Source organism: Callorhinchus milii, unplaced genomic scaffold (genome assembly GCF_018977255.1).
Source record: "Callorhinchus milii isolate IMCB2004 unplaced genomic scaffold, IMCB_Cmil_1.0 Scaffold4, whole genome shotgun sequence".
In the NCBI taxonomy this organism is placed as follows: Eukaryota; Metazoa; Chordata; class Chondrichthyes; order Chimaeriformes; family Callorhinchidae; genus Callorhinchus; species Callorhinchus milii.
In genome coordinates, this window is record NW_024704745.1 from 47,960,501 (window position 1) to 47,985,904 (window position 25,404).

The window sequence follows — 25,404 nt, forward strand, 5'->3', positions numbered from 1 at the left end:
AAGCTATTTGATAGCATCTAAGGAGTATCATTGAAGATAAAGGATCTATTTCTCAGAAGAAAGGATTGCAACAAACAGACAGTTAAGTTTGCATTTGTAGGTCTCATTCAACCAGTAACCTTCCTTCCCCCACCCCCCACAAGCATACTGCAAGAAAATGGAAATGCTTAGTGACAATATAATACAAATGTCAAAGCATTTGAGAATTTAAGTGTGCTACAAACTGGTGAAGAAAAAACTTCAGAGAAAATGCAATAGAATAGTTCAGGGCAAAAAAGTAGCACATTTTGTTTGGCTGAACCTTTTTACAGTGAGGAAAATAATGTGATAACTGGATAAAAAATTAATAAAAGTCAAAAATAGGATGAAAAAGCACATATTTGAATATAAACGGTATCAGGTAGGGCTTTTAACCGATTATGAAGCAGTCAGGCCATTCCATGTTACTTTCTGTACTGTACCAAATCCAGGCTTTTGAGATGTTATTTCAGAACATTAATTTTCTGTTAATTTACTGAAAATCATATTTTATTTTGCAAAATTGAATATGAGACAGAACCTATTCATATCATATGTTTCTAAAGATCCTTACGTAAAAAATGGCAACCACACAAAATAGTACAGCTTGGACCACATCACCCATGTTCAGGTCTCATTGATGGACCAAGCAGGTTGGTCGTGGGCTTGGATTATTACACACCTGTTTGGCCTGGTTAAGTACAACTTAAAGAGAGACTGGCCCAAGGAAAGGCCCACTTACCTTCAAAGAGGGAATTTTACAGGAGAGTGCTTATTTTATCAACCTTGAAAGAATGAATGCTTGACACTAATTTGAACAGAAGATTCTTGTCCGAAGCTCCTGCTTAACTGATGAAGCTACCTAGGACATACTTAATTGAACACAGCAATGAAAACATCAACAACTTGCATTTCCTCTACCCTTCATAACAAGTAATAATCCTTGTATTTGATATAGGGCCTTAACACTTGGTCGAAGCTTCTCAAAGCTCTTCACAGGATATACTCTGAAGTAGATTGATTGTATTTTGTGGGTGAAATGTACACAGCCAGTTTGCACACGGCAATATCCCAAAAACATTTGGGATAATTCCCAGGCAGGGCGAAATGTTAGGCAAGTTTCCTTACTTCACACGCCTCTGTTTACCTAGCAGTAAGTAGGCTCCCGGTTGTTAGTTGATTGGTGGATCGTTTTTGCAGGGATAATAGTCCCTTCAAAAAAAAAAGAGAAAATAATAATTTGGTCCACGATTGTTTGTGGGACACTGCTGTGTGCAATCTGCTACCGCATTTTGCCCACAAAATATAGTCAATTCACTTTACAGTGTATTCTGTGAAACACTTTGAGACGTCTTGCAAACATGATAAGCTGCTATATCAAATGCAAGGATTATTATTATAAAAAACAGCCATGGAGTGAGTGACCAATTTTATTTGGGGTATTGTTGGCCAGGTCTCTGGAAGAAACTCCCTTCTCTTTGTGAATAGTGCCATGGGATCTTTAATGTCTAACATCCCAACATGGGGCTTAAATCTGCAACCTTCAGACTCAGAGACAACGAGGGTTCTATCACCAAATGTCTGAGGGTAGTGTCTTGGAGCAGACTTACAATAACATAAGTCTGCTCAGTTCCTGTCAGCCAGTCCTTGCCTCAGACCTGCTGTTGAAAAAGTGATGGCGAATAAGTCTGTTACTCACTAAATCACTTGAGTTTATCCAATTATGTTATTTAAGGAAAAAGTAAGTTTTAGTTTCGATACTCATATTCACCTCCTCAGTTACTCACTGACTCACGGAGCCTTGAGGAACCTCTATGTTGATTGACCTGCAACTCTCCTTCAAACCTTTATCCAAGTACACTTTCTTCCATCTCTGCAACAATCCCTACCTCTACCATTGCCTCACCCCCACACAGCCAAAAATATCCACACCTGTTGCCCCTTGACTTGATTTATATTTAAACAAACTGCTCTCTCCATAGCATTACTCTATTAACATTTTCATTACTGTCTTCAATTAAGTACACTCAGACTTGATTTTTCTTCAACAGCTAACCCTGTTCAAAGTCTGGACCATTTAGAAACCTGCAGCCTGATCCTCTCCTGGACTGGGCTTTGAAAGCCCATCAACCCTGGCTCCACATCCTCCAGCATATCAGCTGTAAGCTTTTCACCTCATCCCTCATCCTCACCTTCAGATGCCCCCATGGCCTTGGACCACCCTATCTCTGAGATTTCCTGTGACTATTCCTGCAACCACTCCCTCCACTCCACTTCACTAACTCCAGCCTGCTTCATGCCCTATTAATTGCACTTTAGCCGCTTTGCTCCATCCCTCTGGATTTTCTCCTGAAATCCCTCTGCCTTGCCCCTTCCTTCTCTGCTTTCAAAAGCTGCCTGAAGACCCACCTCTGACTGCACTTTTGGCCACCTTCCCTCTCCCCCAACTCAGACTCCTGCTCAGTATTTGGGGAGTTTCTCAACGCAAACTATTCTGTATAAGTTTACATTGTTGCTACAGATTATGGGTTGGTGAAAGGCCTGATGAAAAAGTGACTGCCATTAAGTCTATTACTCATTATATCACTTAAGTTTATTCAATTATGTTATTTGAGGAAAAAGTAAGTTTTTGTTTCGATTCCTGACATGGATTTTTCCACAAATGAAACTATCACATGAATCTCCCGAAATGATTTTAACATCTTGCATCTAAATGCAACTGATTGCTGGCAACCACTAACGGAAATCTCCTCTCCACAGTGGAACCAACTTACAGTGAAACTTCATTTATAGACATAAGATTCCAATGTCTTGTTTCACTTCTCACTTTCCTGAATAGAATAACAGTACACCCCTCCAGTCCGGTTTCCCCCCTGCCCACAGTAGAGACTGCACTTGTAAAAGTCACAATCGACATCCTCTCTATCTGTGACCAGGGCTCCCTCTGCCTCCTTGTCCTCCTGGACCTCTCCGCCGCGTTCGACAGTCGATCATGCCATCCTCCTCCACCGCCATTCCTCCGTCATCCACCTCAGTGAGACCGCACTCACCTGGTTCGAGTCCTACATCACAAACCGCCAGCAGTACATCTGCACGGCTTCTCCTCCCGCTCTCACCCGGCCACCCGCGGGGTACCCCAAGGATCCATCCTTGGCCCCCTCCCCTTTCTGATCTACATGCTCCCTCTTGGGGATGTCATCTGCAGACATGGGGTAGATTTCCAAATGCACGCGGACAACACCCAACTCTACTTTTCCACCTCTCTTTGTGACCCCCAGTCCACTGATGTTCTGTCAGCCTACCTGTCAGATCTTAGGTGCTGGATGAGCGCAAATTTCCTTCAGCTGAACGTTGACAAGATGGAAGCCATACTCTTTGGCTCTCATCAACGTCTAAAATCTCATGGCTCTCACCTCCTCCACCTACCCGACCTCCCCCTAAAACTCTCCGAACCCGTACGCAACCTACGTCAGGTTCGACCCCCAATTATCCTTCCTCCCCCACATCTGGTCCCTCACCAGCACCGCCTTCTTCCACCTCCGACGCATTGCCCGTCTCCGTCAATACCTCTCTCTGAAAGCCGCTGAAACCCTTTGTCACGTCTCGGCTGGACTATTCTAACGCCTTCCTCGCCGGTCTCCCATTCACTACCATCCATAAAATCCAGATCATTCAAAACTCTGCCGCCTGCATTCTCACCCACACCAAACTCCGTTCCCCGATCACCCCAGTCCTTGCCAGACTGCACTGGCTGCCTGTCCCAGAGAGGATCAATTTCAAGATCCTCACCCTTGTACAAGTCCCTGCACTCCTCTGCACCCCCCTACCTCTCTGACCTCCTCTCTCCTCAAAACAGTACCCGTTGCCTTTGTTCCTCCGGGTCTGGCCTCGTCCTCGTCCCCAGAGTCCTCCGCTCCACCCTCGGCGGCTGTGCCTTCAGCCACTAAACCCCGAGGCTCTGGAATTCCCTTCCTCACTCCCTTCGCCTCACCCCCTCTCTTCCTATTTTTAGGTCCCTGCTGAAGATCTTTCTTTTCGACTGCGCCTTTGGTCATCTTCCTCCCCCTCCCTCTGGCTCGGCCCTGGGATCCATTACTGTGAAGCGCTCTGGGAGACTATTGACATTATTTTAGAATGTGAGCAGTAATTATTTCTCCACTAACCAAAAATGGAGACTCTTGAATGAATGGAAGTTACTATCTCCCTCACAAAGTGGTTAAACCAAAAATCTCATCATCACTACCTTTCTCACAAACTGGTCGGAATAATGATTACAGGATTCCCTGTAAAGAATGGTGCTAAGAAGTCATGCAAGTTAAATCTGAATACCACTTTAAGAACTTTCACACCAAGCAGTACCACTTGCTGTTTCTCTCCACTATATGCTTATCTAGCCCTACACATACACTATTTGTGACTTGTTATTAATGATGCTTTTTAAATCCCATTGTACTTGTGACAAATAAAACTGAGTTTCTGAAATTATATATTGGTAAACCACTACTAACCACCTGGCTGTGCCTAGTGGGTTTCGCTCTGATCATTTCAGATAACTTTCATGTCCCAACTCTTGAATTTGTAAATTAGCTTATCAAAAACAAAAACTTCTGTCAGGATCTCATATACTTTTAAAAGGGTCTTTTTACCAGAATTTGTGATACACTGTACCAATCTCCACATTACATGCTGCTTGAACCACTAAATATTTGCATGATTGGCATTGTTAACAATAGTTACCCTCAGCATAGACCTGGTAAAAAATTCAATGGACACCAAGCAGTAGTGGTACACCACCATTTTTTTATTTATTTGTGTGGATTTACTTTTCTTCCAGGTTGATGATAACAGGGCTAGTACTTTATGGTCCATTCCAGAACTCCAATATGTGATTCCACCAAGTGAAGAAGCAGAGATTTGTTGCTGAACTCCACTCTTTGAGCTGCTAATCTCAAGTGTGCCTTGTGAGGAGGCACTTGAACAGAAGTCAGACTTCCCCTGAGAGGAGGAAGGAAATATTTGGGAGGAAGGATGAAGAGAGGCATTGGCACCAAACCATTCTTTTCGCTTCTTGACAACCAGTCAGGAACAATATTGGTAGAAGTCAAGAATCACGCCCTCATTGTTTCTTTTTATTCCTCAGCAAGATAACAGCATTTGAGTGAGTAGGGATGCTCAAAGGTAAAGGAAGCTGCTTTCCAGGCCAACGTTGTTAAACAATGCTTTTCAAATACGAATAATAGACTCTACAATCAAATAGTAGTATGAAACATCATTGATTTTAATGGTAAAAAATAACACAGTGGTCTTAACAAGTGTGTCAACAGCAGAGATTCAACTTTAACTGCTGACAGTAAAAATCCCCATAACAGTAACAACGCTGGTAATATCTGTGTCTTTAAGGAACTAGAAGCTATTATAATAGGCATTTATGTGGTTTACTCTTCCTGAGGAAGGGTGGAGGACCTTTAATTATCAACATTTATCTGCAAAAGCACCAGAAGAGAGATATCTGATTTTGCTTAAATTATATCACTATCAACAGAGTACTCAGATTTACAATTCCCCTGTCTTTAAAAGAGCTGTGATAAACAATATCCTGCATTTATATTTATATAAACAAATCTTTTCTAACTGTTGCAGCAAGAATGATTTAAGTAATCATATTTCCTGGGAGTTCAACCAAATAAAACACTGAAGTAAAAATAGTGTAGTTATATTAATAAACATTGAAACAAAAACACAGGGCAGGGACTGTAAATTGTCGCTGCACCAAATAATATTTAAATTGAAACTAGAGTGCAAAGAGAAACAGGTTATTAATTCAGCACCTGATATCAAGCATGATTCATTGAACACCAAATTTCAAATACAACTTGATGCTTTCAATACTGTACATGACATGTCTAAGATGTTTTAAAAATGCCAGTGCCATTTTGATTTTCTTGAAGAAAACTTCTTGCCAAATACTTAATGCAACTTTCTACCAATAGAAAGCCAATTGTTTAGATAGTTTAATGGAAGCACTTCTTAATGGGGCTTCATTTCTTTTGGGTGAAACTGATTGATACGAAAAATTAGCAATAACAGCACAAGAATTTCACTAGTGGCACAACTTAAATTTATAAACCCAGACTAAATCAATCAGCATAGCCTTGCATTATTATATATTATTATCATCATCATTGTAGTTAAAAGTACGATTTCAGAAGCCGCACACCAGAAATATGATATAGGCTTGTGAAGCTTCTTAAAATACTTTGAAATGATAACACAGATTTTAACCCATAAAATGAATACCAATGCTATTCTACATATGTGGAGGACGAGGATTGTGTACATGAATCACTCACTCCTTGTTACCTTCATATTGAACTGTTGTTATGAAGTTATAATGTAGCATATACTGGACTATAATCTTGCACAATTTTTAAAACATGTTACCAGAACATCATTAAGGAGTGAAAATCTCAAACATATTACATTTTGAGTGGTTGCAATTTTTAAAAAATAATTTGGATTGTGAAATTAATTTGTTCAATATCTGTATTCAGTTTTGTAAAATCAAATGAAGTTCACTCATTGAATGGAATAGAACGTAGAATCTAATAAGAATTGTTTTCTGGATAATGTTTGCATTTTGGAAATTACCTTTCTGTATCACAGGAATGTTTTTTTTATTGATTTCCTGAAGGAGGGTATAATTGATGTGTTCCCATAGTTATTCGTGAGGAATTGTGTTGATCAAAGATTTTTTAAACAAAACTGCCTTCACTTGTTCTAATTGAGAAGCATTCAGTTCGATTCGCTTCCCCAATCCTGCACATGGGATCTGTAAAATCCTGTAGGATGATAAAAATACTGAGAATAAGATTCTGCAATAATATCCTAAACAATAAGAAAATAATTATTTTTTTTAGAATTTATCAACTATTTCCATCTCTTTTCAATGTTTCCAGTCTCCCCACACCCCACTCTAACTATAGTCTTGAGTGCTGAGATTGCACCAATGATGTTCTCAAATGTTTGTTGCGAAATACCCAAGAGTGGTTCTGCTCAATCTCTGTGCCTGCTGGCAGCATGGTTACGATTGGGAATTGCACATAAAACTGCACCTTAGCAATGTATAAGTAATGGACATAATGGAGGTTCTGGATCAGGTAATACTGAATCAAGCTGAAAATGAGCAGCTGTTGCCTCAGTATTCTGCATTCCCCGCTGATGACTGCCTTATGTCTTTCTAGATACAGAAGCCTGTTCACTAGTCTCTCTCTCTCTAGATATAGCTGCCTGTTCACTTGTCTCTTTCTCTTTCTCTCAATATAGCAGCCTGTTCATTTGTCTCTCTCGAGATATTCATTCATCTCTAACACAAGCTGCCCTCTCTCAAGTGGCCATTCTTTTCACATGAATGTTACCAGTGAGAATCAGCAGGCAATTTGATCATTAGGCCCACCTCAGTCTAGCCTGATCCTGTCTTCCTCTGATATCCCCGCATGTACACTTTCTAGCTAGGTGACTGGATCATGATCAGTAGTTGAATCTTGACTGATTTTCTCCTTCCTAGCTCTGGTGTTAATTAAGCTGTTAAGACTAGGGACGCTACAATGTGTGAAGGGCGCTATATAAATGCAAGTTGCTGTTGGTGTGTTCAGGTCAATTGTTGCGTTTCAACTGTCAACGGAGCTTAGATCAACACACTCTGATCTGTAAGGTTCAGTTTTATTCTAAGTAGTGGTTTTACTAACTCACCTATCCGAGAGTTCATCACCACTTTGCTGCTCCACAAACAGAATGTGGCAGCAGTGGTGTTAAACTTGTCATATCATTCACATCATCTGTAACACATCATCTGCAAATATTCATGAGCAAGTGCACATTCACATAGAAAAACAAACACATCATGATGATTTAGTGCTAACTTCTCCCCAAACAAAATAATCTTGCGGGAGTGGGATTCATAGTTTGCTGAGAATAATGTACTTTAAATAAGGCTTCAACAATATTTAAGGTCTGATTCATTGAGTCAATATTGTGCCTTGGTGTGGTGTGCTGCGATGCTATCCATAAACAATGTGTTCTTTATCTCAAGATGTGCTGCTTGGCAGAGCAACATGAATTCCCACAGAGAGGGAGGGAAAACGCAAGAGCTAGTCAGCATATGCCACTCTTTCCTACCAGGCAGCTCACAAAAAGCATTGGCAGAGGGCTAGGAACCAGTTGCCTGTCTATCTAACTAGACAAAAGATATGTGTGGTGTGCGCATATGTATGTATGTATTTATATATGTATGTATGTGAGAGAATATGATCGAATACAAGAAAATGTGAGTGAATGTGGAAGGGGAAAATAGTTGATTTTATTTTCAAAAGTTTGAAACATGTCTAAACTCTCATGAGAAAGACATTGTGCAATCTATAACCCATGTCAGTGTGACTCAGTTACTAGTTCCCTCGCTTCTCAGTCAGAAGGTCGTGGATTCAAGCACTACATTGGTACTCGGAGCTTATACAGTCTAAGATGACACTTCATTGCAGTGCTCGGTAAGTGCTACATTGGAGATACCACCTTTCGGATGAAACGTCAACTGAGGTCCCATCTACCTGTTCAGGTGTACATTAAAGATCCCAGGCCATTATTCGAAAAGAAATGGGAGTTTCTCCTGGTGTTCTGGGCAACAATGGCAACAACAACAATCTTGGGAAGTGATTTGAGATGACCTCCTGTTATGAAAGGCATTATACCAAATGTAAGGATTATTATTATAATCCATCAGAACCTACTTTCATTATGAAACTAATAGACAAGCAACATCCTCTACTAACAGGAACCACAAAAAGAAATGGCTTCTCACTTATTGTGCAATTTTGAATTTATCAATATTGAAATCTGTTTCTGAAAATCACTTGCACCTCACCTTTGAGAACTCATTCTTTATCAATATTAGGACTCTACCAACATGTTCTACACAGAAAAACAACTCACTGGAGATCACATTGTGGTAATTGTTTCAAGCATCAGTTTGATATAGGATGCAGCAAAATGTAAACAGTCCTTTGACATCTGAATCAAGTATTGCTTTTCCCAAATTTTCCAACCTCTGGAGGCATCAAGAATTGTCTCAGCATACAATTGCTGAATGAGAAGTCTCAGCATGTGTGGACACATTCCTAACGGCAGCTCTTGTCAATGCTGAAGCAGGAAGTTGGTAGCCATATTAAGGTCATTGTTGGTGGCTCTGAGAGCTTCTAAAGCGTCAACTCTAGAAAACCCCATCTCCATCAACCTGGTCACCTGCCATAAAAACACACAAATGTAAGAACAAAAAACAGATATTGAGCCACCTCAAAACTGACTGGGAGGTACAGCATAAGGACTTTTTAGAAAGAAAGAAAAAGTGTTTTGAGTAGGTCTGCTTAATAAGAGGAGTGAGTAATTTTGTCGCAAATGTTATCTCTCAATGTTTCATTGCATTATCTACATTCCCAATGCAGGATTATACTACTGCACAATGTGCTCCCCTCATACAGCATTGCTGCACAATATGCTACTTAAATGTAAGTTGATATTCAAGTAGCAGTGTCTGTGCAATCACTGGTTGCAAATCTCAAAATTCCCAGATTTAGCCAAGTTTGTGTGCGTGGACTGGTGTTACATACGTGACAATGTCAAAGCTTATCACCCTTTGACGTAATGATGAAACATGTTCCACGTACAGGCAGAAACTTGGAAAAAAATTTACCTGCTTGGTCCCTGAGCCTGCCTTCTCTAAACACCAGTGTCTATTATGTGCAAGATGCAAACCACGTGTACAGAGGAATGAAAGTAGTCCTCAATATTATAATTAATATCCAGTGAAAATGATTAGTTGCGAATTACTTCAGTAAACTATCCATTCATTGAGTGTAACATTGAATTAAGTGCACCTTTATTTCCCTCTCTACACATGCACACACATTTACCCTTAGCGCACAATATATCTGGATTTAACACACGGTTTACAGCTGGTATATCATAGACTCCCATCCTTGTGGATTCTAGAGTTGTGGTAGCTTATCTGAATGATTGAAAGAGAGCTAAGAGGGACTGGTTTGGTGGAGATTCGAGAAGTGACTGAGCATCACTACTTTATAGATGATAATCCATCAACAATTGTTTGTACCTAATCATTACACACCGACTTGCCCAAGGGGCAGAATGTGGCTCGAGACAACTCTTCAAAATCACATGTTCCTTGTTATCCACCGTAATGTGAATTTATTTCTAACAGTTACATTTGCAAATGGTTTCCTTGGCATTTTGTTGGTCAGCTAGGTGTCTTGTTACCTAATCATTTAAAAATAGTATAACAAAGAAAATGCACTTTAGGAGCAAAATGCACAGAATTCCATATTGGCTAGAAAAGCAGAAGGGCGGTTGGATGAAGGATCTATAGGAAAACAGAGAGGTGATCAACAACAAAATACATTTATATAGTGGCCTTCACATAGGATAACATCTCGCAATGCTTCACAAAGGTGGGAGTCGGACCTCTGAAATGCAGAGTGAGATTTTAAACCAACCACCATCATCAGCAAATAATAATTTTGTAGCTAATTACTTGGGCTGAATCAAAGAAGTCAACGCAAATCTGTATAGATGCATAAAGGATCCTATTTAACCCCTGGTAATTCAGCCTAATGACAGACAGTATTTAAGATTAACGATCAAAGTGTAATTTTTCATTGTAAGGTCATAAAAACCACATTGTGTTGATAGATATCCATTTGCGTCATGATGAAATAAAATTCTGTCTGACACTCAAAGAAATAAAAGTCATTTTGGTAGCAAATAAAAGGTTATTGGGCCAGTGTAGTACATGTGATACGCACCAATAGGGGGCACTAACAATCCATCACAGAAGCCTTTAATGCCAATATGCCAGTTAAAAGTGAATATCAAGTAGATTTTGTAAGTAAAATATGTTAATCAAGCAAAAGTGACCCATGATACAGACTCACAAGAATGTTGGCGCACAGTTATCCTTTATCTTCTATAAGATTAACATTTAGTCAAAATTATAGTCAAATGGTTGAAGATGCAACTTAATAATGTGATTAGATGCGTGGATGACAGCTTCAAACAGGACAAAGGAGTCATATTGCTTGTCAAAGTCCAGATAACAACCCAGAGGAGAGGAAAAAACAACCTGTTTTGACCCACTAGTTAATCTGAAGCCTCAGCAAAGAATTTGTACCAATGTCATCCAAGTGATATTGACAATGTTAGAAATCTATAATTGTTATTTTGCCAATCAAAACTGAGCATTGCCAACGAACTGTGACCATGAAAATTCAATTTCACTAAATTGAACTCAATGCATGCTAAGAGACTGGAATATTAAATCTGACATATTGATGTTACACAGAACCCAGCCAATCATATTATCTTATCATACTTGGATATGGTAAAATAAAGCAGATTTTCAATGTACTTAGAACTGCCTAGTCCTTAATGTCGATGAGCTAACGGTTGAATAGTATTCTTACCAATGCTGTACCTTTCTCATCCTGGCCTCAAGATCTGAATTAGTCCTCAAACATACAAACAAACATAAGTCCTGACCTTTTCTTTCTCCAGGCCTCACCCTAAAGTTAAAACAATCATTTTACATAATAATATATTTAGGGATAAAAGCAACCATTTCCCCTTCAAACCATCTGCAGTAGCCATGAATGCTCAGAAGGAATTCATAAAAAAAATTTAAAATCTCAGTGGAATATCACTTATATCTACAATTTCTACTGTATATTCCCTTCTCCCTTCTCACTTGTTCGGTGTCTGACACCATCATTGTAAAGTGCTCCAAGAGGTTATCCTACATGAAGGGCACTATATACATGCAAGTGATGTATTTAAAACAACACTTACAATTGTGTTGCTTTGAAAGAACAGTCAAACACATATGATTGAAATGCTTACTTGTTCCTCAGAAACCGCTACATTTCCTGAAGCCTCATTAGCCACAGTTTCTTGCCTTTGGTTGTTAGTATTGAATCTGTTGCGTAGAGGAGGGAAGAGCCTATTCCAGTTAATCAGACCACCCTGGGAATTGCAAGGAAATTGTAACAAGTTAACTCACTTTTCACAAGATTCTATTTATATCGAATATACAATACAATCTATTTTCACAAACAAAATTACATTTACACTTAAATACAGTAATTCCTCTTACTGAATCAATGATCTACAAAACATACAGCAACAAGTGCTGTGCCATGTCATGGGATGTAGTTCCCACTGCTGATTGGTTACCATAGGCCTGGTTACCAATCCCAGCCAGGGTAAAGACATGCTGAAGCAATGCACATGCTCACAAGGATGCACGGAAAAATGTTGAAAGCCATTTCTCTTAGAGGCTAGTTTCAAAAGTGCACTGGGGCATGACTTAGAGCAGTTTGTCGGTCACTGATGATATGCAAGGACGAAGAAATATCTTAGAAATTGGAGTCGTGAAAATATTAGCCACTGGGAAATAATGTCGGAAATTTATGAAGCAAAAATACTCAGATTGTAGAAATAGCTCAAGAAGAGAGGCATCATAAAATGAAACCATTTAAACATGTAATTTGTTGGAGTTTAATTTCAATATGTATTTGCAATTTTTGAAAGCTACCAATTTGCAGGGAAAAGAAAATAAGACAGAGCCACGGGGAGATGTGATTTGTTATCTCGCCTTTCGTTGCTCTTGAACGGTTTTTGCTCTTTTGCGAATATTACAAATTAACTAGATAATACAATTAGCACTTCCCATTTATTTTGAAAATACAGTAAACTCCTGATAACAAGACCCTGGTTTAACTTGTCACTACCACTTAAGTCACCATGCTGTCAATATCCCATCTGCTTCCTATGCAAAAGTTAACGAGGAACTCTGCTTCACTTGTCAATCTGCTTTGTACGTAACTAGTCTTATTCTAGAAATTGTTGTAAGTGCTTACTTTGGATAACTCATCCTATAAGATGCATCTTTCATTGCAGAGGCCTCCTGCCCTATCCTGTGACCAGTATAGGCCCTCAGCAGAGTTGGGCGCACATACTCAAATACATCAACAACAAGATTTCATTTATAGAGTATCTTTCACGTCGGGAGGACGTCCCAAGGCGCTGGACATTAAGAAATATTGATTTTGATTATGTTTGATTATGTTTGGCCATTAGGAAGAATTGTCACAGTATTATAAGCCATTAACATACAGAATCTCAAGAAGAAGACTGGGTACATGATGAGCAAATTCAAAATTCAGTTACAAATAGATTGGACCACAAAGCTGAACATGGAAATCACAAACCTTGCCGACACACAAATGTGCTCATCTTGGCAATTTATAGCAAGGCCACAAGATGGAGCACTAGACAAGAAAAAGGACCAAAGAAAAATTTGGCAGAGCCCATTCTGTGGAAACAATTAGAGGCATTAATAGTAAGTTTGACAATGCACCAGACCTTCACACACTCTCAAATGAAAGCCGTTATTGTGGGGATATTCACTATGAAGCTCAGGACCCAGCTGCTGGAAGGTTTTACCTGAAGTCAGGATTGTGAACACGGTGTGGTATCCACCTTGATTGGTATGCAGAGAGATAAGCAGTCGGCTGTGGCCTGGCTATAACGGAATTTGGGAAGTTTACAGAGTGGCCCTGTGATTGGCCCCCATGAATCAGCGACCTTATTTTATGACAGGATCCTGAGCACTTTCAGGGAGCCACTCCTCCACTATAAGCAGCTGTTGCTCAAGCTCCATATTTCCAATTGGTGAAAACATCAATGGGTAGGGATGCATGTGCAAACTGTGAGCAGGAAGATAATGCCAATGCTCTCATGCATTTCATGTTGAGCGGTGCTGCTCATCGGGTAGCTTGCAGGGAGTTCCTGGTACCTTCTATCCACCAGTGAGGACTTAAACCTGGGCTTGTCAGAATTCAAATGACCAACTAGTTACTATTCTACTTGGGGAGTAAGTGGAGTCTCTTTGGAGCTGAGCTGGTTCTTAGGTGAAGTGGTTGGTAACCGGTCAACTTTCCATCTCGGTAGTCTGGTTCCTGAGCCAAGTGGGCCTGCAATGCTCCAGGCACTGGTGATGACAGAGAAGCCAGCCTGGCTTGTGACTATTCCTTAGGAGCAGAGATTCTTCCACTCAACTCCAGTTAACTCTGTAAGCCAAAACCCTAACGGGTAGGATGGTTCTAACTGGACAAGCAGAGGGAAGCTTGCCAGACGGTGCTCTTGTTGCAACCCATAAATTTTAACTGGTTAAATTCCAACAGCGGAGACTTTTGGTTCCCCAAGCCTTGGTTCTATGTGCCTAATACTCTCCGCAATTTGGGAAGCAGGGTGCATCCCTCCAGGGAAAGAGTATGCATTCCATTTCAGACACAAAGGGAATTTCCATGTGTAGGTGATACATATGTGGAATTCTCAGTCTGATTTGGATACTCTTAAAAATGGTGATGTGTTTCTACAAGTTTCAGGCACTTGGCTGACCCCAAAAAATGCTGACAACTTGCAAAATCCACCCCTGATAGCCATCAAAAGCCATCCATGGAATATTACATTGGACTTTTTAGTCTCATGAAAGAATCCTTCACAAACTGTGGTCACTGAGTATCAAGAGCAAGTCATGGATCTGGATTCGGAATTGGCTGAAGAGATAATAATAATAATAATCCTTGCATTTATATAGCATCTTTTCGCATCTTTGAGACGTCTCAAAACGCTTCCACTTTATACTGTAAAGTGAATTGACTGAATATTTTGTGGGCAAAGTAGGGCAGCCAATTGCACACAGCAGTATCCTACAAACATTCATGGATTGAGTGACCAATTTATTATTGTTATTTTTTGAAGGAAATATTACCCCTGGAAGTGATCCGCCAATCGACTAACAATTGGGTTCCTACTTACTGCTAGGTAAACAGAGGCGTGTGGAGTAAGAAAACTTGCGTTTTCGCCCTGCTGGGAATCTAACCCAGGTCTCTTGCTTGTGAGACGAGTGCTCTAACCACTGAGCTGATGGAAGCAAAGGGGAGCTAAGTCAAATTGGAGTGAGGTATTAAGCAGGTGCCTCAGGGATCTGTATTGGGACCCTTTCTGTTCCTTGTAATATATAACCTGGATTCGCAAATTTAACACCAAGTTGGCGGGAAGTGTGGAATCAGAGAGGCAGCAAAGATCCAACAAAGATAGCTTGAGAGGATAAGCACATGGGTTGATAACTGGCAAACAAAGTTTGATACAGATAAATGCAAAGTACTACTTATAAGAAGTATGAACAGGAAAGACATTTTCTCCATGGATGAGACGGCATTTGCCAAAGGGGAAGCTAAAAGAGATCTAGGAGTATTAGTTGGCTCACAATGGCAAAATAGGTGCATTAAAAAGGCTTTAACCGTCAACCGTGGCAAGGGTTAAGTTAGAAAAAGATATAAGATGAACCACAGAAAAAAGATGGGGTAAAGGAAGAATCTTGTAAACTTGTATCTTAAGTTTGATCATACCTGAATCAGATTTGAGTAAAATTCTCTGAATGATAATGGTACTTCCTGTTATGGGCTTCAGTTCGCCTCCCAATTTCCAACAAATTATTAAAAAGTATTATTTTAAAGAGTGCAAATTGCCAAATACACACGGATTAAATGGTTGATATAGAACAGTATGCATACCACATTGAATGAACTATAATAGCAGGATCATTAATAAAATATTTCCATTAGTGATATTTAATAAGTGGTGGGGGTTCCAATTTTATTACATATTGCAAATTATGTCAAAAGGAACTGAATACAAATTTCATCTACTCCTATAAAGAACACCTTGCTTCTTTGATCTTAAAACAGCAGATGTCTGTATTGAAAAATCAAAGGTACATTTGGGCTCTAATTAGCAATTAAATTATAACTGTTTTCACTCAGAATGCAATAATGAGGGCCAACTGCATGTAGAAAGAACAAACATATGTTCTTGTATGAGTTGTTTGACTAAGTTCTGTACCCTTAACTATTCAAACTCTATCCAAACTAATTTGTCCTACCTGCAGAGTATTTTAGTACATTCACTGATCCCAGTTATTTGATCAATGTTATTCCTAATTACAAAATAGGCTTGCACTATTTCCAAAGATAGTTTGCTGAGTCCAGTTTCCCCATTAGTTAACACACTATTACAGAAAATATACATCTGGCTTTCACTTCAAAACATTTTTTGCTTCGTCTTTTAATTCTAATTGCTTAATTCTATTCCTGGCTTTAAATTAAACATGTGTTCCTTTTAGAATTCTTTCACATATTTTTCTGCCCCACTGTTGTTTGCAGGCTGAAATGCTGCTCAGTGTCATTCTCAAACCAGCTGTGGGGAGATATGGACAGACTCACTACAGAATCAGGAAACCATCTGACACAGGGTAAAAAACCCAATGTTGCAAACATCAGCTATAACTGCAATGTAACCAAATGCAAAATGTAAGCCATGATAGTCACAGCTGCTGTGTACACGAGAATTTCCATGTGTAGGTGTGATGCATGCAACTCAGTTAAGTTTAGGTGCCCTTAATTCTGGTGATGATGTTCTGAGTGTGTCAGCCATGACTAAAAAAAATGTAAAAACTGCAATTGGCCCTGTGAACTTTAGTCAAAAGATAACAAATAAATAGATAAGTATAGGGCAGTTTCAAATTTCAAAAGAAGGCAGGAGCTCTGAATGCCATTCAGGTTATTTAATACTGAAGATACCTAAGGTAAAGAGAAGCAGACTGGCACACTTGGTGCAGTGGTCAAGAGCTGATTCTTCCTGTAATCTATACTTCGTACATGTTTGATATTCAACCCACATCCTCAGAAACTTCCTTCACTCACATTCTAGTGCAAGGGGAACTATTTACTATTTTTCTTGCATCGCATTCAACACATGTATAATCAGACTGAATACTTGTAATAGCTTTAATTTAGATTTTGAAATGTAATTATAAAATTCAAGATTGATACCCTGGGAAAGTGATGGAAATAGTCTCCAGCCTGGCTGGAAAGCTCTAGGTACGATGGTGCTATTGTCTAGAGAAATAACAAAATAAATTGTGACAAGAGGGAATGATAGACTTTTTTTTGCACAGATTTTGAATTTGTTCTCAGAATGAACCATTCACTTCAAAGAATGACTGGTCATCTGTTCATGGATGACCAATCTGAACCTTTAATTTTATTCAACCACTTACCAGTGTTGAACAGTGTAAGAGAGGAGGTAGGGCACAGAGGTACGATTTATGCTGCACTGAAATGAAATAGTAATCAGAAGCCAAATCAATCAAGAACCAGTTATATAGGGGAGAGAAAAACCCTTGAAAAAGGATTAAGATAGATTATAGCCAAATTTTTAACTTGTTCTCAGAATAAACCACTCACTTCAAACAATGAATGATGTGTTAATAGATGACATCATTCACTCTTTGAAGTAACTGGTTCATTCTGAGAATAATCGATCTGCAACTACAGTGCAAATGGCCAAGGCATGAAAGAAGTCATGAATCATGTCTCATGGCCTGCCATACCGATTTTATATCTTCACCTGTTTTTAAGCTTTAAAATATATCACATTTAACTGTAAGGTTTATTCCTGTAACAAACATGTAAGAAGTGGAATATTTTGATTGATTGGTCAAAAGAACTATTCATGGATAAAACTGACTGAAGGATTCAATGGGACAGTGTGTGTGGGGGGAGGGGGGAATGAAGATGGATTTCCCCATGATTCAGAAGATTAAGATAAAGGAAGTAGGTGAAGGGGGAGCAGGTGCAGTCATACAGTTTTACAGTAAAAAACATTCCAAGTAGCACTTGTGAAGTGAAGCAATGAATGTATTTGTAGGCAAATGCAGCAGCCCAATTGTGCAATGGAACATCGACAAACAGCATAAAATGAATGACCAATTTTATTTTGTCAGGACACCAGAGAGAAAATCTTCTTCTATATGTATAAATACTTATAGTACTTCTAAATACTACAATTTTTATATAGTTCAATTAATTTATACCCTCATATACCTGTGCCTCTTCTAAGAAACACATCAACACCACAAAATCTCACTTAGCTCACACCCTTGATATCTAGGGCTCAGAATCAACACATTTTTTAATGGCATTATATAGGTCTAAATCTAGAAGACACTTGGAATTTGCAAAATTTTTGAAAGGCCTAACCAGGAAGTAGCCTGAAACCGCATCTGCACTAATTGGAATTGGCCCACTGTGAATATAAAAATAATATTCTCTCCAAATAACATTTCTTTCAGTGGATTTTACACAACTGCAAAGCTGTAAAGAGAAGTTTCACAATTCTAAGCAAACACCCCCAAAGCTATTGCTATAACACAGTAAAAATGAAACTATTAGCAGCTCTGGAGCTTCTTGTATTGCAGTCTATTCTATGTCTATTCAACTGAGAAACACCCAAGCTCTGGGTTGCAGCCCATTGATATTGAAACTAACACCAATGACTGACCCGAAAATGAATGCTGAGCCAAGGAGCATTGCTGAGCCTCTGAAGTGGTTGAAGGTCTCATTGATCTGCAAATGTTGGAACAGATTTTCGATCTGGGATTTTGAGAGATCAGAACAGAATGCATACTGTGGCAGGCACTGAGAGTATGGAGACTTTAGGTTTTGTTCAGCTCAGAGATACAGTTATCACAGCACAGATCACATGAAACTTTTCTTTTTCTTATTCTACATCGATTTTCGTTGATATAACCTTTATTAAATGGATCATCAGTCTTCTAGATTTTTTTGCGTACTGGTGAAGATGAATGGATTTTAGCTGTCAGCTTGGCGCAGTTAATAGAATTCTTGCTCCTAAGTTATGAAGGCTGTGGGAGCGTGCTGCATTGGAATACCAGATGTAATAAATTATGCTGATGACATACTAATATAAGGAAGGACAAAAGAAAAGCACGATCAACATTTGGAAAGATACTAAGGAAATGCTTAGAAGAAAATGTAACTGGACAGAAGTGCAAGATAGGTGTAATAGAAGTAAAATATTTAGAGCACATAATTACACACAAAGAATTGAAAATAAACCCTGAGAAAATAAAAGCGATCACAAAAATGTCCGACCCACAGACAAAAAAGGAGCAATAAAATTAATGGGGATGGTGAATTGGGTGGCTCGATTCATTCCAAATCTGCTATTAGCCCAGAAAGCGATCTGCCAATTGACTAACAATTGGGTTCCTACTTACTACTAGGTAAACAGAGGTGTATGGAGTGAGGAAACTTGCCTAAGGTTTCGCCCTGCCCGGGAATCAAACCTGGGCCCTCTTGTTTGCCAGGCGAATGCGTTAATCACTATGCTATGGGACTCCACAATGTATGGGTAATAGCAAAAGCAATGAGACTTCAGAAAGAATAAGATAAGTGAATAAACGACAGGAAGTAAATAAATTAAGAATATGTTGCAAAACAGATGGCCAGAAAACAGAAAAGCACCAGAAGAGGTCTGACCATAGTAGAACATTAGAAACAGAAATAGGCCATTCTGCCCCTTGAGCCTCTTCCGCTATTCTGTAAGATCTTGGCTGATCTGTACCTCAATTTCAAAAGGACAACAGACACAAAATATATCAACAGAAAGGAATAATATTAAACAGGGAAAAAAATAATCCCAAGTGAATTAAATTCTTGAATATATATGAAAGACATTGGGGAACATAGAAAGCAAAAAGAGCAAGAGACATCGTATTTTGGTCCAGCATTAATAATCAAAGAGGACTAATAATAATAATCCTTGCATTTGATATCTTCGAGACATGTCAAAACACTTCACAGAATACACTGTAAAGTCAATTGACTCTATGTTTTTGGGTAAAACACGGCAGTCAATTGCGGATAGCAGGGTGCCACAAACAGTCGTGGATTGAGTGACCAAATTATTATTTATTTTTTATTATTCTTTTGAAGATGCACAATATCAGAACCAGGAAAAGCACGAGCCTATCGTGTGGGATTAGAGGCCTGCACAAAAGTAGGAACAGACTTGTTCTACACATTGACAAGGCTACCTCATAGAAGTGGGTTGCATATCAAGATATAGTGATTCTACAGAACTGAATGACAATAGATAAAACTAAATCATTTTTTGCCCGGCATGGAATACCACGGATGATAATTAGTGACAATGAGCCACAATTCACAAGCAATGAATTATCCTCCCCCTCCTCCCTTGACTGAGCTCTTAATCATCCCCATTAAGAGCTCAGTCATTCTATGTGAAAAGTGCTACATAAATATAAGATTTTTAACATTGACCTGAGACAGGAAGATGGGATTTCTGTTTCATATCTCATTGAAATGGTGACAATTCATATGTGTCAACCTAGACTGAGTTCATATCCCAACATGGGGCTTGAAGTCACAATCTTCTCACCCAGAGACCCCAGAGCTACCAACTGCATTTGACACTGTGGAGCAGGAGGGGCAGTCAAGGAAACTAAGATGAGGCTCTCTCAGCCTTCTGTTCTTCTTTGATGTTAAAGGTGCTATACAAATGTAATTTTGTCTGTTGTTGATCTCTGCCACCAATGACCTGTCAACCATTCTAATTCTTCTCTACCGCCTCTCCTCTCAGTTCCAGCTTCTCTGTTCTGTCCTTGCCTAGTTTCATTCTTACCTCCCCAATATCTCCACTTTATATCTGCCAACAGCTTCTCCTCCCAACCCCGCACTTTCAAATGCGGCATTCCTCACAGCTCTATCCTTGGTATATTCTAATAACTACATAATCTCACTCAGCATTGTCATCCACAGTCATGGGGTTAACTTCCAAATGTATGTTTATGACATCTAACGTTATCGCTCTGTCTCTACCCACGATTCCAGGAGCACTGCTGTTCTGTTCTGCTGTACTGGCCTGTTTCACATCCCCGCCCTGTCCATCATTAGCAGTCAGACTTTCTGCCTATCTGCCCCCACTCTTTGGAATTCTATGAAAGAGTTCAATTGCCTCTTCGTTTCCCTCTTTCAAGATCCATCTCAAGACCTTCCTCTTTGAATGTGCCTTCGGTCATCTTCTCATTCGTTCCCACCCTTCCCGGATCCAACCTCCTGCTCGGGTGTAAACCCTCAACAGTCCAGCACCTTGGGATGTCCTCCCAACATGAAAGGCACTGTATAAATGTAATTTGTTGTTCTTGTAAATCCTGTGAAGCATTTTGAGATGTTTCGGTGACATAACTCACTATATCAAATGCAAAGATTCTTATTATATAAATATGTAATGTTTCTTCAGGCAAGTGGCGGACTATGTTATGAAACTCTGGGGGAGGGGAGGGGAGGGATCTCATTATTGCCAATGGGTTGCACTAATGCTTCATACTCTTCAACCACATCTGTTTTACAGCATAATGTGCAGATGCCAAAGTTTACAAGAACACATTTTAAAAGAAAATCAATTATGTCTTGGCAGTAAGTACTTGAAGCCACAGGTTAAAGGTATTTCTATTCGTAATATGAAATAGCACAAAACCCATTGAAAAACAAAGGATGACTATTTAATGACATGTACAAAGCATCAGTGTTATCAACCTGCACAGCGCCTATGTCATGGTGATTTTAAATATTATATTATTTAAAAACAGCAGAACAGCAGCATCTGTCCTGTCGGAAAAAAAATGTAAAATCTTACATACTCTTGTTTTTCGGTTTTGTGTGGGTGATGCAATAGATTGCTGACAAGCAAATTAAATATTATCTGAAAGGAAGATGTGGGAGGACAAATGCATTTGGAAAGAGGTAAGAGACGTGATGGGGAAATTAAAAGTATGCACTCTGACAGTAATGTAAAAATGCCACAGATTATTTAAAATGTTAGATCAACCTCATCTGGCTGCAAAGGCCATTTAAGTTAACACTGTTCAATTAGTGAGCTGCACCATAAAAAAATACATAATAATGTACCTAAGTAAAAGAAATATGGTTTTAATATGACTTCACTTTGCTATACTACTCAATGTGTGCCGCTACATGTGTATTTGAGCAAACTCAGTGCGTCATTTGTTTGGCTATTTTTACAAACTATGAGCTGTCATTGGCTGAATGGGAATATCACTCGTGAAATGCAGAATGCACAGGTTTGAATATACGTCTTATATTAAAAAGAGGAAGGTTGTTTTAAAGAAACATTCCAGTACAGTATGACATCAATATGATTTTAGAAACTAATGGGTGAGCCTCCAGGGCTCCACTGGTCATATGTTTGACACTCATGTGTTGGATCATTGATCAGTTCAACTTAAAACGGCATTGACTTTCAAATAAATGCTACAGTACTTCATCTTGATTCAGAAGTCAACTGCCCTATTGGCCCTGACAAGCAAACAAGTCTTATTCTCCGCAGGTTAAGAACAGTAAACTACTGAAGAGAGAAGAATCGCCCCTTATGTTAAACTAGCATTCAACTTCAAGGTTTTTATATCTTTAACTATAAAAAAAGTGTCTACTTCCACCATTTCGTCTTTGACTAACCACATCATATCTTTCTATCTTTTATGATGGAAGAAATCTTGCAATGCAATATAACTAAATTCCTGGAAACTGAAGACGATTTTCTTGTAAAAGCAGTGCTCCCATCCCTACAAGGATTAATGCCATTTACAGAACTTACAGAACTCCAAATGCAAGACAAAGGAAAGAAAATGTGAAGGAAAAGTTAAAAAAAGATGCAGGATTCTCGTTCAATGAGTTTCTTGGTCCCTCGCTAAACCGGTCAACCTTCTGCCTAATATCTACCTCTAAATATTTGCTCTCTGCAGCTCTCATAGTGAGAGTCTGAGTATGCAATTGAGAGTTAAGACTGTCACTGATTGGCCTGCTCAGCGTTTCTTCATTTCTTGAGTGAGCAGGATAATATTCTCTCGGGTATATATTTAGGAAGTATAGAGGGTAATTAACAGCTGAAACATGTTAAAGATAAAGGCAGGTGATGCCAGCTTGTTGAACTCATTTAAAAAGAAGCTTCATGTTCTAGTGGGAAGATGGTACAGTTGATATTCGGAATGGATACAATACAATACAAAATTACATTTCCCATTGGGAGGACATCCCAAGGTGCTGGACAGTCAGGGATTTGGACCCGAGCGGGGGCAAGGGGTTTGGGGTAAGGGAGATTAGGAGGGTGGCCAAAGGTATGGTCGAAGAGGAGGGTCTTGAGACGTGCTTTGAAGGAGGAGGGGAGGGAGCGAGGCAAAGGGAACGTGGGATGGAGTTCCAAAGGGTAGGTACGGAGGTTGAAGGCTCAACAGATCAAATGGGCATAATGACCTTCTTCATTTATCAATCTCTTATGATAGTAGAGCTCCTTGTCTTACAGCAAACAGCTAAGATTGATGGATGTAAAACCGGTGGGAAAGGGATATGAGAGAAAGTGAAAAATTAGGCAGGAAGGGGAAATGACAGGTCCAAAATGTTTGAAGGGATTGGGATTCAACAGGGTGGAGTTGTGAGATATTCAGAGAAAGTGAGAGAAAGCAACAGTGGAAAAGCAAGACACAAGAGAAACAATGGGAAATGAAAGGCAAGAACAAGAGGAAGAAAAAAACTAACAGAGAAAATAAAGCCAGAAAGAGAAAAATACTGTAATTGGCCCCGCAACTCAGTTTATTATCTAGAATAACCATATTTTAAAAAAATTACATACGTTTGAAAACCAAAAATAATGTGGAGTTAGTTTTAATCCTTCTACACTTCTTTTTGTAGAATAACTGCACCTCCATTGGGAAGGGGAGCAAAACCAGAATCTACAGTAAAAATCTGATCAGATTAGGAGATCGTGGCAAAACTGTCCTGTTCGGTCAAATTATGCTTTACATTACAGTAATTCTGTCACGTGATTTGAAAGTACCAAACTCGCTTACTGTTTGGGAATGTTAACAGGTAAAGGAGGATTAATAGTGTAAAGAGAAGACTGAGTAAATCGTACAGAAGGAAGCACACAATACAACCAGAATATGGAAGAACATTGGAACATATAAACAAACAACAACTTGCATTTATAAAATCACTTCACACAAGATAGTGTTTCGCAGTGCTCACACAGGCGGAAGTGAACTCCAAACAAGGGAGAAGAAGGAGATGACTTAGACTTTAGTCATCACTAAGGAGATGACTTAGTGCACATAGTCAAAGATGACTTAAATATTTGATTTAAGATAAAGAGGGAGAGAGATTGAGGCAAAAACAACAAACAAAAGTTCATTTGTATATCACCTTTCACGTCGGGAGGACATTCCAAGTCGCGAGACAGTCAATGTTCTGGACTCAGGATTGGCGAGGGTGGAGGACAGGAGGGAAGGAGGGTGACCGAAGGCATGGTCGAAGAAGGAGGCAAGGAACGGGGTGAGTTGCAAGGACTGCAGGATGGAGTTTCAGAGGGTGGGGACAAAGTGGCAGAAGGCCTGCCTGCCAATGGTGGGCCGGGTTAATCGGGAGACGTGAAGCAGGCCGGATCCTGCTGAGCAGAAGGAGCGGGCAGGTTGGTAGAGGGTTAGGAAATCACAGAGGTAGAGAGGCACAAGACCATAGAGGGCTTTGAAGGTGAGGACCAGGATCTTGAACTGTATCCTCTGTATGATGGGAAGCCTGTGGAGTCGGACGAGGATGGAGGTAATAGGGTCATGGAGCCTGTTGTGGGAGAGGACATGGGCTGTAGAGTTCTGGATCATCTGCAGCCTATGGAGGGAGGAGTTGGGGAGGCTGACAAGCAGGGAGTTTGCAACGGGTTCTAAAGGTTAAGAGTGTAGTGGCGGAATGCATGGCACAAAAGTGACATGGAGGGATCGACGAACCCACAGCATACCTGTGTTAGCTGAGCAAAGGGCTGTAGGGTAGAAGCAGGTCAGAGAGATAGGGAGGTGTTAGGGCGTGAAGGGATTTGTATGCGAGGAAATCGATTTCATATCTTGAAATCATATGAACACATGAACAGTAGAAAGACCTGCAAAGCTTGTTAAATTCACTCGAAGGGGTGGAGCAGGTGTGAAAACATAGTGGTATGTTCACACTTTGACAATATACAATTATCTGTACAAATTGTTACAGTAGTATAAACCATGATGCATGATTCTTAAAAGCAAATATCAATTTTAAATTTAAATCAGGACACAACACAGTTTTCTCTTTTCTCTTTCTGCAGATTAGTGTACATTTCGACTTTCTATTAGTAGAGCTTGCTTCTGTTCGGAATTCTGGCTCACATAAAAATAATAATAATCCTTGCATTTGATATGGTGCTTTTCACATCTTTTAGACGTCTCAAAGCGCTTCACAGAATATGCTGTAAAGTGAATTGACTGTATATTTGTGGGCGAAA

The 25,404-nt window shown here is 39.5% G+C and overlaps 1 protein-coding gene across 1 annotated transcript in view; it reads right to left on the reverse strand.

Moving 5' to 3' along the window:
• Window positions 1-8,743: 8,743 nt before the first annotated feature.
• ubac2 (UBA domain containing 2) overlaps window positions 8,744-25,404 on the reverse strand; it is a 96,716-nt gene continuing 80,055 nt past the window's right edge. Inside the window, exons 8-9 of the mRNA XM_042334605.1 lie at window positions 11,977-12,099; window positions 8,744-9,309 (exon numbers count right to left, since the gene is read on the reverse strand). Of these exons, the coding sequence (XP_042190539.1) occupies window positions 9,202-9,309; window positions 11,977-12,099 (231 nt within the window). The 3' untranslated portion in view covers window positions 8,744-9,201. The remainder of the gene's footprint in view (window positions 9,310-11,976; window positions 12,100-25,404) is intronic.